This window comes from Nelusetta ayraudi, unplaced genomic scaffold (assembly GCF_046127955.1).
Source record: "Nelusetta ayraudi isolate G7.1 ecotype Tasmania unplaced genomic scaffold, CSIRO-AGI_Nayr_v1 ptg000016l, whole genome shotgun sequence".
NCBI classification, from domain to species: Eukaryota; Metazoa; Chordata; class Actinopteri; order Tetraodontiformes; family Monacanthidae; genus Nelusetta; species Nelusetta ayraudi.
In genome coordinates this window covers 3,820,445-3,833,168 of record NW_027466066.1, presented here as the reverse complement: position 1 = coordinate 3,833,168, position 12,724 = coordinate 3,820,445, and the positions used below count along the sequence as shown (strand labels likewise).

Below are 12,724 nucleotides of genomic sequence, written 5' to 3'. Positions count from 1 at the left end.
TTGTTCAGCTCTCTCATGGTTTGTGTCACTGTGGTCTCTGGCACAGTAATACACTGCAGTGTCTCCAGGCTGCATATTCTGTCCGCTGAGAGTCACTGTGTTGCTGGAGGAGTCTAAGGTGAGACTGAACTGGCTCCTCAGAGAATCTTTGTATTCTGCTGTGCATCCAGAACAGCTATATCCAATCCACTCCAGTCCCTTTCCTGCAGGCTGTCTGATCCAGTTAGTACCATAGCTGCTGAGTGAATAGGAGACCTGACAGTTGATGGTCAGACGTTGTCCTGGATGCACAGTCACAGAGGTCGGCTGAGTCAGCGTTTGACACTTGACACCTGTGGAGGAAGACATGAACATTGAAGCAGTGTTCTAACAGTGAGTGCTCAGTGTGAGCTGATCATACTGTCAGTGTCTCTGCCTCAGTGACACTCACTGAATCCAGCGGCCAACAGCAGCAGCAGCAGAGCTAGGTTCACTTTGCATAGAGAGAAACACACAGGTTATAAGAGAAGAGTCAGACATGTTGTCAGTCACCCTTGACACCACTAGTGAAAGGCATGAGGGGACTCAAGTTGTTGAGGTGGTTCAATAATGTTCTCAGTGACAGTCCTGACTGGCTAAATTTCATAACTTTACATCACACAATGGCATTGGATCGTGGCAACAGACACAAAAAACCTCTTTCATATGCATTGAGATATTAGTTGAAAATCTTTGGATCAACAATTATAGAGGCTGCAACTGTTCAAGCCTTGCTCTCCTTGACAGGTTGAAGCTGTTAAACCTCCTCCCATCTTTTAAGTGCAAATATTCCTATTGTCAAATTTTCAAGACGTTTTTATTGTAGGTGGTGGTTTCCATTTGTCTTTGAAGGTATTTATAGGAGACATCCAACAAAGTGAAAATCAAGTCATATTCATATTTCTTTCAGACTGACAGCAGACCATGAATGATCAAACTAAAGGCAGACAATAACTACTTTTGTATGATTGTGTTCAAATGCACATCATGACCATAGAGAATTCATTTTATGCAAAACAATGTTTTGAAAACTCTCCTCAAGTTGACACTGCGGTTGTTGTTTGGAGGTTTTTGTGCAGCTGTGCAGCTTCTTTCAGTCACTGTGGCTGTCGAGCACAGAAGTAAACAGCAGAATCTTCTGCTGTCAGGCTGCTGATCTGGAGGAACTGAGTGCTGCGTGGAACATCTTCAGTCATGCTGAAACGACTCTGGAAGGAGCTGGCGTAGTTAGCAGAGTTTGAGCCAGTGTCCATCCTCCCCATCCACTCCAGAGCTTTTCCTGGCTTCTGTCGTATCCAGTGAATGTAGTAGCTTGTCATGTCAAACCCTGATATGATGCAGGACATCCTCACTGTCTCTCCAGGACTCTTCACTGCTGACTGAGACTGATCCAGTTTGATTTCACTCCAGACTCCTGGAAGCAAAGACACAGTGATGAATATTAAAGTGGCCACACAGACACACAGAGAAGAAGTAGCAGAACAGTGATCTCACCATGAATAGTCAGTAAGAATAATAAACTGCTGATGACTGCACTCTCCATTCTGTGAGAAACTCAGCAGTGTCCACTGATCAGAGCAGAAATGTGTGACTGTTCCACTGTTCAGTGCTCAGCTCCTGTTTATAAGACAGGAAGTTTGCATGTCTCCTCTGAGGGGGAAACATGGTACATATGAATTTTCATAATTGGGTGGTTTATGCAACCTCTGCAGGACTTTAGAGAAGACAGAATGTATGAAACTACAACTTTTCCTCTCGAGTACATTCACATATTTTTTAAAGATCAAATTTTCTAAACTGTTGTGCATGAACATCCACATGTTAAACTACATGCATGTTAAATCATTTAAATCAGTAGCTTCCATCATATTTGTTTTAAATTATATGTTGGCAATATCAAATGACTGATGTCAGTAAATAGGCAGTTGTTGTTGAAAGTTTTTTTTCAAAATTTTCATTCATTCATCTTCTATACCCGCTTATTCCTATTCAGGGTCACGGGGGTCTGCTGGAGCCTATCCCAGCTGTCTTAGGGTGATTTTTTTTTTTTTTTTAACATTTTGATGATTGCTAAATTATCTAAAAAGTAATTGAAATCGCACTGTTAACACAATCTCTAAAAGCTATCAGGTGAAACAAAGGCGCCCCCTCCACTCTGCAGGCACTGTGGAGTGACGAGTTGTGTTTTTGTACAGTGTTGCTGGTTCCTGTGTCACTGTGGTCTCTGGCACAGTAATAAACAGCAGAATCTTCAGTCCTCAGACTGTTCATCTGCAGATACACCTGCTGTCTGCTGTTGTCTCTGGAGATGGTGAAGCGGCCTCTGACTGAGTCAGAGTAGAACATCCCACTACTATCGACGTATATGTATGAGATCCACTCCAGTCCTTTTCCAGGAGCCTGTCTGATCCAAGCAGCATATATATCACCACTAAACCCTGAATAAGTGCAGATCAGTCTGTGAGAGTCTCCAGGTCTTTTAACCACTGACTCAGACTCAGTCAATGTTTGACCCTCAGAACCTAGAAAAAATAAAACTCATTAGCGCGGTGCAGCTCATTAAACAAGCAGCAAAGTAACAAAAAAATCTTACCTGCCCAGTAAACAGACAGGATGAGCAAAACAACTAAATAATCAGCTCTGGTCATTTTCAGACAGTTGTCTCTGTCCAGTCTGCAGTGTGACTGTCAGTGATTTGACCTCAGCAACACATATGTAGAGATGAAGAGACCAGACATTTGCATTGACCCCTCCCACTCGGTGGAAACACCTTTGATGTCTGGACTGAGAGAAAATTCAAATCATTCTTTTAATGTGGACACAGCGATTTTGAACTCAATCATTTTTCCATTCAGTTTTGAATTTATTGTTCAGTGAAGATGGCGTTGATACAAACTTATCCTGTTATTTTTGGATCACTTATTGTAGCGTCTATTATCATATCAATTCCTGCAGTTGAAGACCGAAATAGAACTCTTGTCAATATTTTTGTCATTGTGACAAAAGAAGTTGGCGCAGCTGAGAGACAGGAAGTCACAGCCCCACAGCATGATGAGCGTCCTGTCTTCTGTCCCGGCTGACTGCATGTGTTCTACTGCCCTCTGTTGGACATTGTGTGGGAAAAGCTCAGCAGTGTTTTTGTAGGACGCGTCTGCTTTCGTTCATCACTGTGGGTCTCTGGCACAGTAATACACTGCAGTGTCTCCAGGCTGCATATTCTGTCCGCTGAGAGTCACTGTGTTGCTGGAGGAGTCTAAGGTGATACTGAACTGGCTCCTCAGAGAATCTTTGTAATATGTGGTGGATGGAACACCACTGCCGATCCACTCCAGTCCTTTCCCTGCAGGCTGTCTGATCCAACCTGTGTAGTAGCTGCTGAGTGAATAGGAGACCTGACAGCTGATGGTCAGACGTTGTCCTGGCTGCACAGTCACAGAGGCCGGCTGAGTCAACGTTTCACACTTGATACCTGTTGCAATAAAAAAAAGATGTCATGTTGAATGAAAATCAGTCAGTCAATCAGAAAAAAGAGGGACTGCATCAGATGTGGTTACTCACAATCAGCTGCCAGCAGCAGCAGCAGAGCCACAGAGAACATGGTCATGATGAGATTGAAGTGCTGTGAGCTCTGAGAGCTGGATGTGAAGTTTTTATAGCTGAGGAAGAGGAGGAGGAAGGTCGCTGAGTTTGCATAGAATCCTTTTCTTCTGTCTTTTGTTTTAAAGAAAAGTATATGAGAAAGCATAAAAAAATCAAATGTGTTTCATTCTATAAACCACTTGACAAGAATGATCGATTAAAATTACAATTTAACTAAAATTATATATAAAAACATGATTAACATAAATATGGATACATTGGAATTTAGATCAGAACTTCTAGTGTCATATATGCCCTTTTAAAAACAATAATATAAAAAAACAAAATAATTGAAGTATTCTTTAGTCCCCGAAGACTTTTAGAAGTGTTTAAATTGTTTTTAACTTATCTTGTTGATGTGATTTAATTCACGTTGTGTTGGAAGCCTTAGATGTGATGGTTGTTCAGAAATGCCACATGACCATCCACTCACCTTTTATAGCCACTTAACTAAAGCTGTGACAGGAGAAAAGCACCTGTTTTTCTCAATGATGTTTGTACTTTTTATTTTTATTTTATCTTTTGTATAATCTAGTGTAGATGACAAAGGGCTTTGAATTCATTATTATCTTGCATAATATATATTGAGAAAATTCATCATGAAGGCCTATTGCAAAACAACACTGTGTGTGGGTTTTTGTACAGCTGCTCAACCAACTCCAGTCACTGTGGGTCTCTGGCACAGTAATAAACAGCTGAATCTTCAGTTCTCAGACTGTTCATCTGCAGATACAGCTGCTGTCTGCTGTTGTCTCTGGAGATGGTGAAGCGGCCTCTGACTGAGTCAGAGTAGTAGATGTAGCTGCCACCACCATAGCTGATGAATGAGATCCACTCCAGTCCTTTTCCAGGAGCCTGTCTGACCCAGGCCATCCAGTAGCTGCTGAATGTGAATCCAGAGGCTGAACAGGTCAGTCTGTGAGATTCTCCAGGACTTTTTACCACCGAGTCAGATTCCACCAGAGTCTGACCATCAACACCTGCAAAAGACATCCAGAAATATTATTTGAGCCTGAAATCAGAAGTCAGGTCAAAGTGAAGACACATGATGATCATCACCTGCCCAGCAGAGAATTAATATCAACAGTCCTGTCTTGCCGTCCATGGTGTCACACTGAGTGTCCTCTATCCTCCTCTCTGAGCCCATATTAAGTAGGTGGAAGATCAAGTGAGTTTTGCATTGACTCCTCCTTCAAGTGCTTGATGAAGAACAAGATCATCAGTCAGTGTTGTACACACAAAAACTGCCCCATGAGATTATTTTGCAAGTTGCAGCACATCCATTGCATTTCAAAACGCACTTAGTTCATTTATTTTTCAAGTGTATCAGGAAATATATTGATATAAAAATGCAATGATTTAAGTTGTGTGCACTGCTACTTGAAACACTTTTTTACCCAATTCTGGAGTCTCTTCATCAGAGAACCACTCAGTGTGTTTGAGGTGTGTTGCTTTCACTAGAATTAAAATGTGTTGTTAGACATCAACAATGCAAAGGAGAATACACACAATTCACTGGCTAAAACTTTTTGCTGGGTTGACTGCATTAATAAAGGACATAGAGTGATATCTGTGTGTCATTGTTTGGATTGAAGAGTTGTACTTTTGCTTTTGTGTGGTCTTACAGCGCCTCCTCTGGTGGCTTCATGTCACTCTGACACTCTGAGGGGTTTTTGTTCAGCTCTCTCATGGTTTGTGTCACTGTGGTCTCTGGCACAGTAATACACTGCAGTGTCTCCAGGCTGCATATTCTGTCCGCTGAGAGTCACTGTGTTGCTGGAGGAGTCTAAGGTGAGACTGAACTGGCTCCTCAGAGAATCTTTGAAATGTGTGCCTCCAGTATATTTCATCCCAATCCACTCCAGTCCTTTCCCTGCAGGCTGTCTGATCCAAGCTGTGTAGTAGCTGCTGACAGAATAGGAGACTTGACAGCTGATGGTCAGACGTTGTCCTGGCTGCACAGTCACACAGGCCGGCTGAGTCAGCGTTTCACACTTGACACCTGTTGCAATAAGAAAAACGTCATCTTGAATGAAAATCAGTCAGCATCAGAAAAAAATGTGACCGCATCAGATGTGGTTACTCACAATCAACTGCCAGCAGCAGCAGCAGAGCCACAGAGAACATGGTCATGATGAGACTGAAGTGCTGTGAAGTCTGAGAGCTGGATTTAGAGATTATATAGCAGAGGAAGCAGGAGGTCACTGAGTTTGCATAGAATCAAATGTTTAGTGGTTGAATGGTGAGGAATAAAGAGACGTGGGAAATATTCATGAAACGCACATTGTTTTATGACATGTTAAAAAAGCACAAATGAAGGATTGATTGCAAAAAAGAATCAAAGACAGCAAATGTCAATAATGAACTGGCGACTTATCCAGGGTGTACCCTGCCTTCGCCCTAAGACAGCTAGGATAGGCTCCAGCAGACCCCCGTGACCCTGAATAGGAATAAGCGGGTATAGAAGATGAATGAATGATGAAAAGGATTCAAACAATGAAAATGTTTGTTTTTCAAGAAAATTATGTGAGAAATGATTATGATTATAAAATGAATAATAAAAATAATGATAATGATAATGATAATAATAATAATAATAATAATAATAATAATAATAATAATAATAATAATATGGTAAATTAACATAAGAAGAAGCTTGTCTAAAAATGAAAAGGTTCATCATCATTATATTCTTATTTAAAATATTAAATGTTGTATATAACTGTAAATTTCACATATAAAATGGTTTTGACAAGATTCTTTGTCTTTAAAAACAAACAAAAAAAAGCACGTGTATATTCTATTCTATTTCTCAATGATGGTTATACAGTCTTTATTCATTAGTAAAATCTAGTAGAGTAGAGTAGAGCATTAGAGTAGATAACAAGGGAGTTTCCAGTGACTGGTGTCTTTAACTAGAGAGAGTGTGAAAATGTGTCACGCAGGCTTATTGCGCAGTTAAATTTGTGTGTGGCTTTTTGTACAGCTGCTCAACCAACTCCAGTCACTGTGAGTCTATGGCACAGTAATAAATTCATTCCAGTCCCTTTCCTACAGGCTGTCTGATCCAATGTGTCCAATAGCTACTGACAGAATAGGAGACCTGACAGCTGATGGTCAGACGTTGTCCTGGCTGCACAGTCACAGAGGGCGGCTGAATCAGCGTTTCACACTTGACACCTGTGGAGGAAGACATGAACAATGAAGCAGTGTTCTAACAGTGAGCGCTCAGTGTGAGCTGATCATACTGTCAGTGTCTCTGCCTCAGTGACACTCACTGGATCCAGCAGCCAGCAGCAGCAGCAGCAGAGCTACAGACAACATGGTGACGACTGAAGGTGGTCCAGTGAGAGCCTCTCTTCTTCTTCTTCCTCTTCTTCTGCTGAGACTGATAGCATGACATCAGGTATTTATAGCAGGACGTAGGAGGCTCACTTTGCATAGAGAGAAACGCATTGGCTCTAAATTGAGCAGGAAGATAATGTGGCCATTAGGCCTATATTCAAATGTATTTTGTTTGTAGTTTCTGCCTAACAGGTAATTCTAATTTTATTTTTGAACAAAATCTATTTTATTCTAAAAGTAAAACGAAACATAATTTTTCCAAGAATTATTAAAGTCCAATTTGATTGGATTCACTGTGAATGAACAAACTAAGGACAGACAATAATTTCATTTGTATGATTGTGTTCAAATGTACAACATGAACCAAGAGATTTGATTCCACGAAAAAAGTGCATGTTTTGAAAACTCTCCTCAAGTTGACACTGCGATTGTTGTTTGGAGGTTTTTGTGCAGCTGTGCAGCTTCTTTCAGTCACTGTGGCTGTCGAGCACAGAAGTAAACAGCAGAATCTTCTGCTGTCAGGCTGCTGATCTGGAGGAACTGAGTGCTGCGTGGAACATCTTCAGTCATGCTGAAACGACTCTGGAAGGAGCTGGCGTAGATAGCAGAGTTTGAACCAGTGTCCATCCTCCCCATCCACTCCAGAGCTTTTCCTGGCTTCTGTCGTATCCAATGAATGTAGTAGCTTGTCATGCTATATCCTGATATGATGCAGGACATCCTCACTGTCTCTCCAGGACTCTTCACTGCTGACTGAGACTGATCCAGTTTGATTTCACTCCAGACTCCTGGATGTAAAGACACAGTGATGAATATTAAAGTGGCCACACAGACACACAGAGAAGAAGTAGCAGAACAGTGATCTCACCATGAATAGTCAGTAAGAATAATAAACTGCTGATGACTGCACTCTCCATTCTGTGAGAAACTCAGCAGTGTCCACTGATCAGAGCAGAAATGTGTGACTGTTCCACTGTTCAGTGCTCAGCTCCTGTTTATAAGACAGGAAGTTTGCATGTCTCCTCTGAGGGGGAAACATGGTACATATGAATTTTCATAATTGGGTGGTTTATGCAACCTCTGCAGGACTTTAGAGAAGACAGAATGTATGAAACTACAACTTTTCCCCTTGAGTACATTCACATATTTTTTATAGAACAAATTTTCTAAACTGTTCTGCATGAACATCCACATGTTAAACTACATGCATGTTAAATTATTTAAATCAGTAGCTTCCATCATATCTGTTTTAAATTATATGTTGGCAATATGAAATGACTGATGTCAGTAAATAAGCAGTTGATGTTGAAATATTTTTTTTTCAACATTGTGATGATTGTTAAATTATCTAAAAAATAATAGAAGTCACACTGTCAACACAATCTCTAAAAGCTATTCGGTGAAACAAGGGCGCCCCCTCTGGTTGTTTGACTCTGCAGGCACTGAGGAGTGACGAGTTTTGTTTTTGTACAGTGTTGCTGGTTCCTGTGTCACTGTGGGTCTCTGGCACAGTAATAAACAGCAGAATCTTCAGTCCTCAGACTGTTCATCTGCAGATACACCTGCTTTCTGCTGTTGTCTCTGGAAGCAGTAAAGCGGCCTCTGACTGAGTCAGAGTAGAATTTTCTGTTATCATCATATTCAATCCAGGCGATCCACTCCAGTCCTTTTCCAGGAGCCTGTCTGACCCAAGCAGCATATATATCACCACTGACCCTGAATAAACCCTGAATAAGTGCAGATCAGTCTGTGAGAGTCTCCAGGTCTTTTAACCACTGACTCAGACTCAGTCAAGGTTTGACCCTCAGAACCTAGAAAAAATAAAACTCATTAGCGCGGTGCAGCTGATTAAACAAGCAAGAAAGTGTCAAACACCAAACAATCTTACCTGCCCAGTAAACAGACAGGATGAGCAAAACAACTAAATAATCAGCTCTGGTCATTTTCAGACAGTTGTCTCTGTCCAGTCTGCAGTGTGACTGTCAGTGATTCGACCTCAGCAACACATATGTAGAGATGAAGAGACCAGACATTTGCAGTGACCCCTCCCACTCGGTGGAAACACCTTTGATGTCTGGACTGAGAGAAAATTCAAATCATTCTTTTAATGCGGACACAGCGATTTTGAACTCAATCATTTTCCCATTCAGTTTTGAATTTATTGTTCATTGACGATGGTACTGATACAAACTTAACCTGTTAATTTTTTGATCACTTATTGTAGCATTTATTATCATATCAATTCCTGCGGTTGAAGATCAAAATAGAACTCTTGTCAATATTTTTGTCACTGTGACAAAAGAAGTTGGCGCAGCTGAGAGACAGGAAGTCACAGCCCCACAGCATGATGAGCGTCCTGTCTTCTGTCCCGGCTGACTGCATGTGTTCTACTGCCCTCTGTTGGACATTGTGTGGGAAAAGCTCAGCAGTGTTTTTGTAGGACGCGTCTGCTTTCGTTCATCACTGTGGTCTCTGGCACAGTAATACACTGCAGTGTCTCCAGGCTGCATATTCTGTCCGCTGAGAGTCACTGTGTTGCTGGAGGAGTCTAAGGTGATACTGAACTGGCTTCTTAGAGAATCTTTGAAATGTGTCCCTCCAGTATATTTACTCCCAATGCACTCCAGTCCTTTCCCTGCAGGCTGTCTGATCCAAGCTGTGTAGTAGCTGCTGAGTGAATAGGAGACCTGACAGCTGATGGTCAGACGTTGTCCTGGCTGCACAGTCACAGAGGCTGGTTGAGTCAACGTTTCACACTTGACACCTGTTGCAATAAAAAAAATGTCATGTTGAATGAAAATCAGTCAGCCTCAGAAAAAAATGTGACTGCATCAGATGTGGTTACTCACAATCAGCTGCCAGCAGCAGCAGCAGAGCCACAGAGAACATGGTCATGATGAGATTGAAGTGCTGTGAGCTCTGAGAGCTGGATGTGAAGTTTTTATAGCTGAGGAAGAGGAGGAGGAAGGTCGCTGAGTTTGCATAAAATCCTTTTCTTCTGACTTTTGTTTTAAAGAAAAGTATATGAGAAAGCATAAAAAAATCAAATGTGTTTCATTCTATAAACCACTTGACAAAAATGATCGATTAAAATTACAAATTAACTAAAATTATATATAAAAACATGATTAACATAAATATGGATACATTGGAATTTAGATCAGAAGTTCAAGTGTCATATATGCCCTTTTAAAAACAATAATATAAAAAAAACAAAATAATTGAAGTATTCTTTAGTCCCCGAAGACTTTTAGAAGTTTTAGTTTTAGAACTTATCTTGTTCATGTGATTTAACTTCCGTTGTGTTGGAAGCCTTGGGTGTGATGGTTGTTCAGAAATGCCACATGACCATCCACTCACCTTTTATAGCCACTTAACTAAAGCTGTGACAGGAGAAAAGCACCTGTTTTTCTCAATGATGTTTGTACTTTTTATTTTAATTTTATTTTTAGTATAATCTAGTGTAGATGACAAAGGGCTTTGAATTCATTATTATCTTGCATAATATATATTGAGAAAATTCATCATGAAGGCCTATTGCAAAACAACACTGTGTGTGGGTTTTTGTACAGCTGCTCAACCAACTCCAGTCACTGTGGGTGTCTGGCACAGTAATAAACAGCTGAATCTTCAGTCCTCAGACTGTTCATCTGCAGATACAGCTGCTGTCTGCTGTTGTCTCTAGAGATGGTGAAGCGGCCTCTGACCGAGTCAGAGTAGTAGATGTAGCTGCCACCACCACTGCTGATGTATGAGATCCACTCCAGTCCTTTTCCAGGAGCCTGTCTGACCCAGTTCATGCCATAGCTGCTGAATGTGAATCCAGAGGCTGAACAGGTCAGTCTGTGAGATTCTCCAGGACGTTTAACCACCGAGTCAGATTCCACCAGAGTCTGACCATCAACACCTGCAAAAGACATCCAGAAATATTATTTGAGCCTGAAATCAGAAGTCAGGTCAAAGTGAAGACACATGATGATCATCACCTGCCCAGCAGAGAATTAATATCAACAGTCCTGTCTTGCCGTCCATGGTGTCACACTGAGTGTCCTCTATCCTCCTCTCTGCACCCATATTAAGTAGGTGGAAGATCAAGTGAGTTTTGCATTGACTCCTCCTTCAAGTGCTTGATGAAGAACAAGATCATCAGTCAGTGTTGTACACACAAAAACTGCCCCATGAGGTTATTTAGCAAGTTTCAGGATCTGGTGCGTTTCAAAATGTGCTTTGCCCATTTATTTTTCAAGTGTGTCAATAATGTATTCATATAAGAAAATGGCTTGAGTCAAGTTGTGTGCACTGCTACTTGAAACACTTTTTTACCCAATTCTGGAGTCTCTTCATCAGAGAACCACTCAGTGTGTTTGAGGTGTGTTGCTTTCACTCGAATTAAAATGTGCTGTTAGACATCAACAATGCAAAGGAGAAGACACACAATTCACTGGCTAAAACTTTTTGCTGGGTTGACTGCATTAATAAAGGACATAGAGTGATATCTGTGTGTCATTGTTTGGATTGAAGAGTTGTACTTTTGCTTTTGTGTGGTCTCAGAGCGCCTCCTCTGGTGGCTTCATGTCACTCTGACACTCTGAGGGGTTTTTGTTCAGCTCTCTAATGGTTTGTGTCACTGTGGTCTCTGGCACAGTAATACACTGCAGTGTCTCCAGGCTGCATATTCTGTCCGCTGAGAGTCACTGTGTTGCTGGAGGAGTCTAAGGTGAGACTGAACTGGCTCCTCAGAGAATCTTTGTAATATGTGGTGGATCCAACACCACTGCCGATCCACTCCAGTCCTTTCCCTGCAGGCTGTCTGATCCAAGCTGTGTAGTAGCTACTGACAGAATAGGAGACCTGACAGCTGATGGTCAGACGTTGTCCTGGCTGCACAGTCACAGAGGCCGGCTGTGTCAGCGTTTCACACTTGACACCTGTTGCAATAAGAAAAACGTCATGTTGAATGAAAATCAGTCAGCCTCAGAAAAAAGAGGGACTGCATCAGATGTGGTTACTCACAATCAGCTGCCAGCAGCAGCAGCAGAGCCACAGAGAACATGGTCATGATGAGGTTGAAGTGCTGTGAGCTCTGAGAGCTGGATGTGAAGTTTTTATAGCTGAGGAAGAGGAGGAGGAAGGTCGCTGAGTTTGCATAGAATCCTTTTCTTCTGTCTTTTGTTTTAAAGAAAAGTATATGAGAAAGCATAAAAAAATCAAATGTGTTTCATTCTATAAACCACTTGACAAGAATAATCGATTAAAATCACAAATTAACTAAAATTAAATTTAAAAACATGATTAACATAAATATGGATACATTGGAATTTAGATCAGAAGTTCAAGTGTCATATATGCCCTTTTAAAAACAATAATATAAAAAAAACAAAATAATTGAAGTATTCTTTAGTCCCCGAAGACTTTTAGAAGTTTTAGTTTTAGAACTTATCTTGTTCATGTGATTTAACTTCCGTTGTGTTGGAAGCCTTGGGTGTGATGGTTGTTCAGAAATGCCACATGACCATCCACTCACCTTTTATAGCCACTTAACTAAAGCTGTGACAGGAGAAAAGCACCTGTTTTTCTCAATGATGTTTGTACTTTTTATTTTTATTTTATTTTATTTTTAGTATAATCTAGTGTAGATGACAAAGGGCTTTGAATTCATTATTATCTTGAATAATATATATTGAGAAAATTCATCATGAAGGCCTATTGCAAAACAACACTG

General features: G+C 40.9%; 1 long non-coding RNA gene and 3 gene segments (V, D, J or C); all 4 read right to left on the bottom strand.

Moving 5' to 3' along the window:
• LOC142886796 (uncharacterized) lies at window positions 1-9,982 on the bottom strand. Of its 2 annotated transcripts, none has more exons than XR_012926451.1 (3): window positions 9,852-9,982; window positions 9,690-9,766; window positions 1-255 (listed from the first exon to the last, which is right to left on the bottom strand). It is a non-coding gene; the product is annotated as an uncharacterized LOC142886796 (long non-coding RNA). The 2 variants fall into 2 exon arrangements; XR_012926452.1 differs by lacking the exon at window positions 1-255 and adding an exon at window positions 6,674-6,760.
• LOC142886788 (immunoglobulin heavy variable 4-38-2-like) lies at window positions 2,861-3,732 on the bottom strand. The segment is given in 2 exon segments: window positions 2,861-3,487; window positions 3,577-3,732. Coding segments are annotated over 2 exon segments (351 nt in total).
• Window positions 4,239-4,775, bottom strand: LOC142886791 (Ig heavy chain V region 6.96-like). The segment is given in 2 exon segments: window positions 4,239-4,637; window positions 4,717-4,775. Coding segments are annotated over 2 exon segments (363 nt in total).
• Window positions 9,983-10,441: 459 nt separating the features above from the next.
• Window positions 10,442-11,313, bottom strand: LOC142886790 (immunoglobulin heavy variable 3-48-like). The segment is given in 2 exon segments: window positions 10,442-10,909; window positions 10,989-11,313. Coding segments are annotated over 2 exon segments (405 nt in total).
• Between the last annotated feature and the right edge of the window lie 1,411 nt (window positions 11,314-12,724).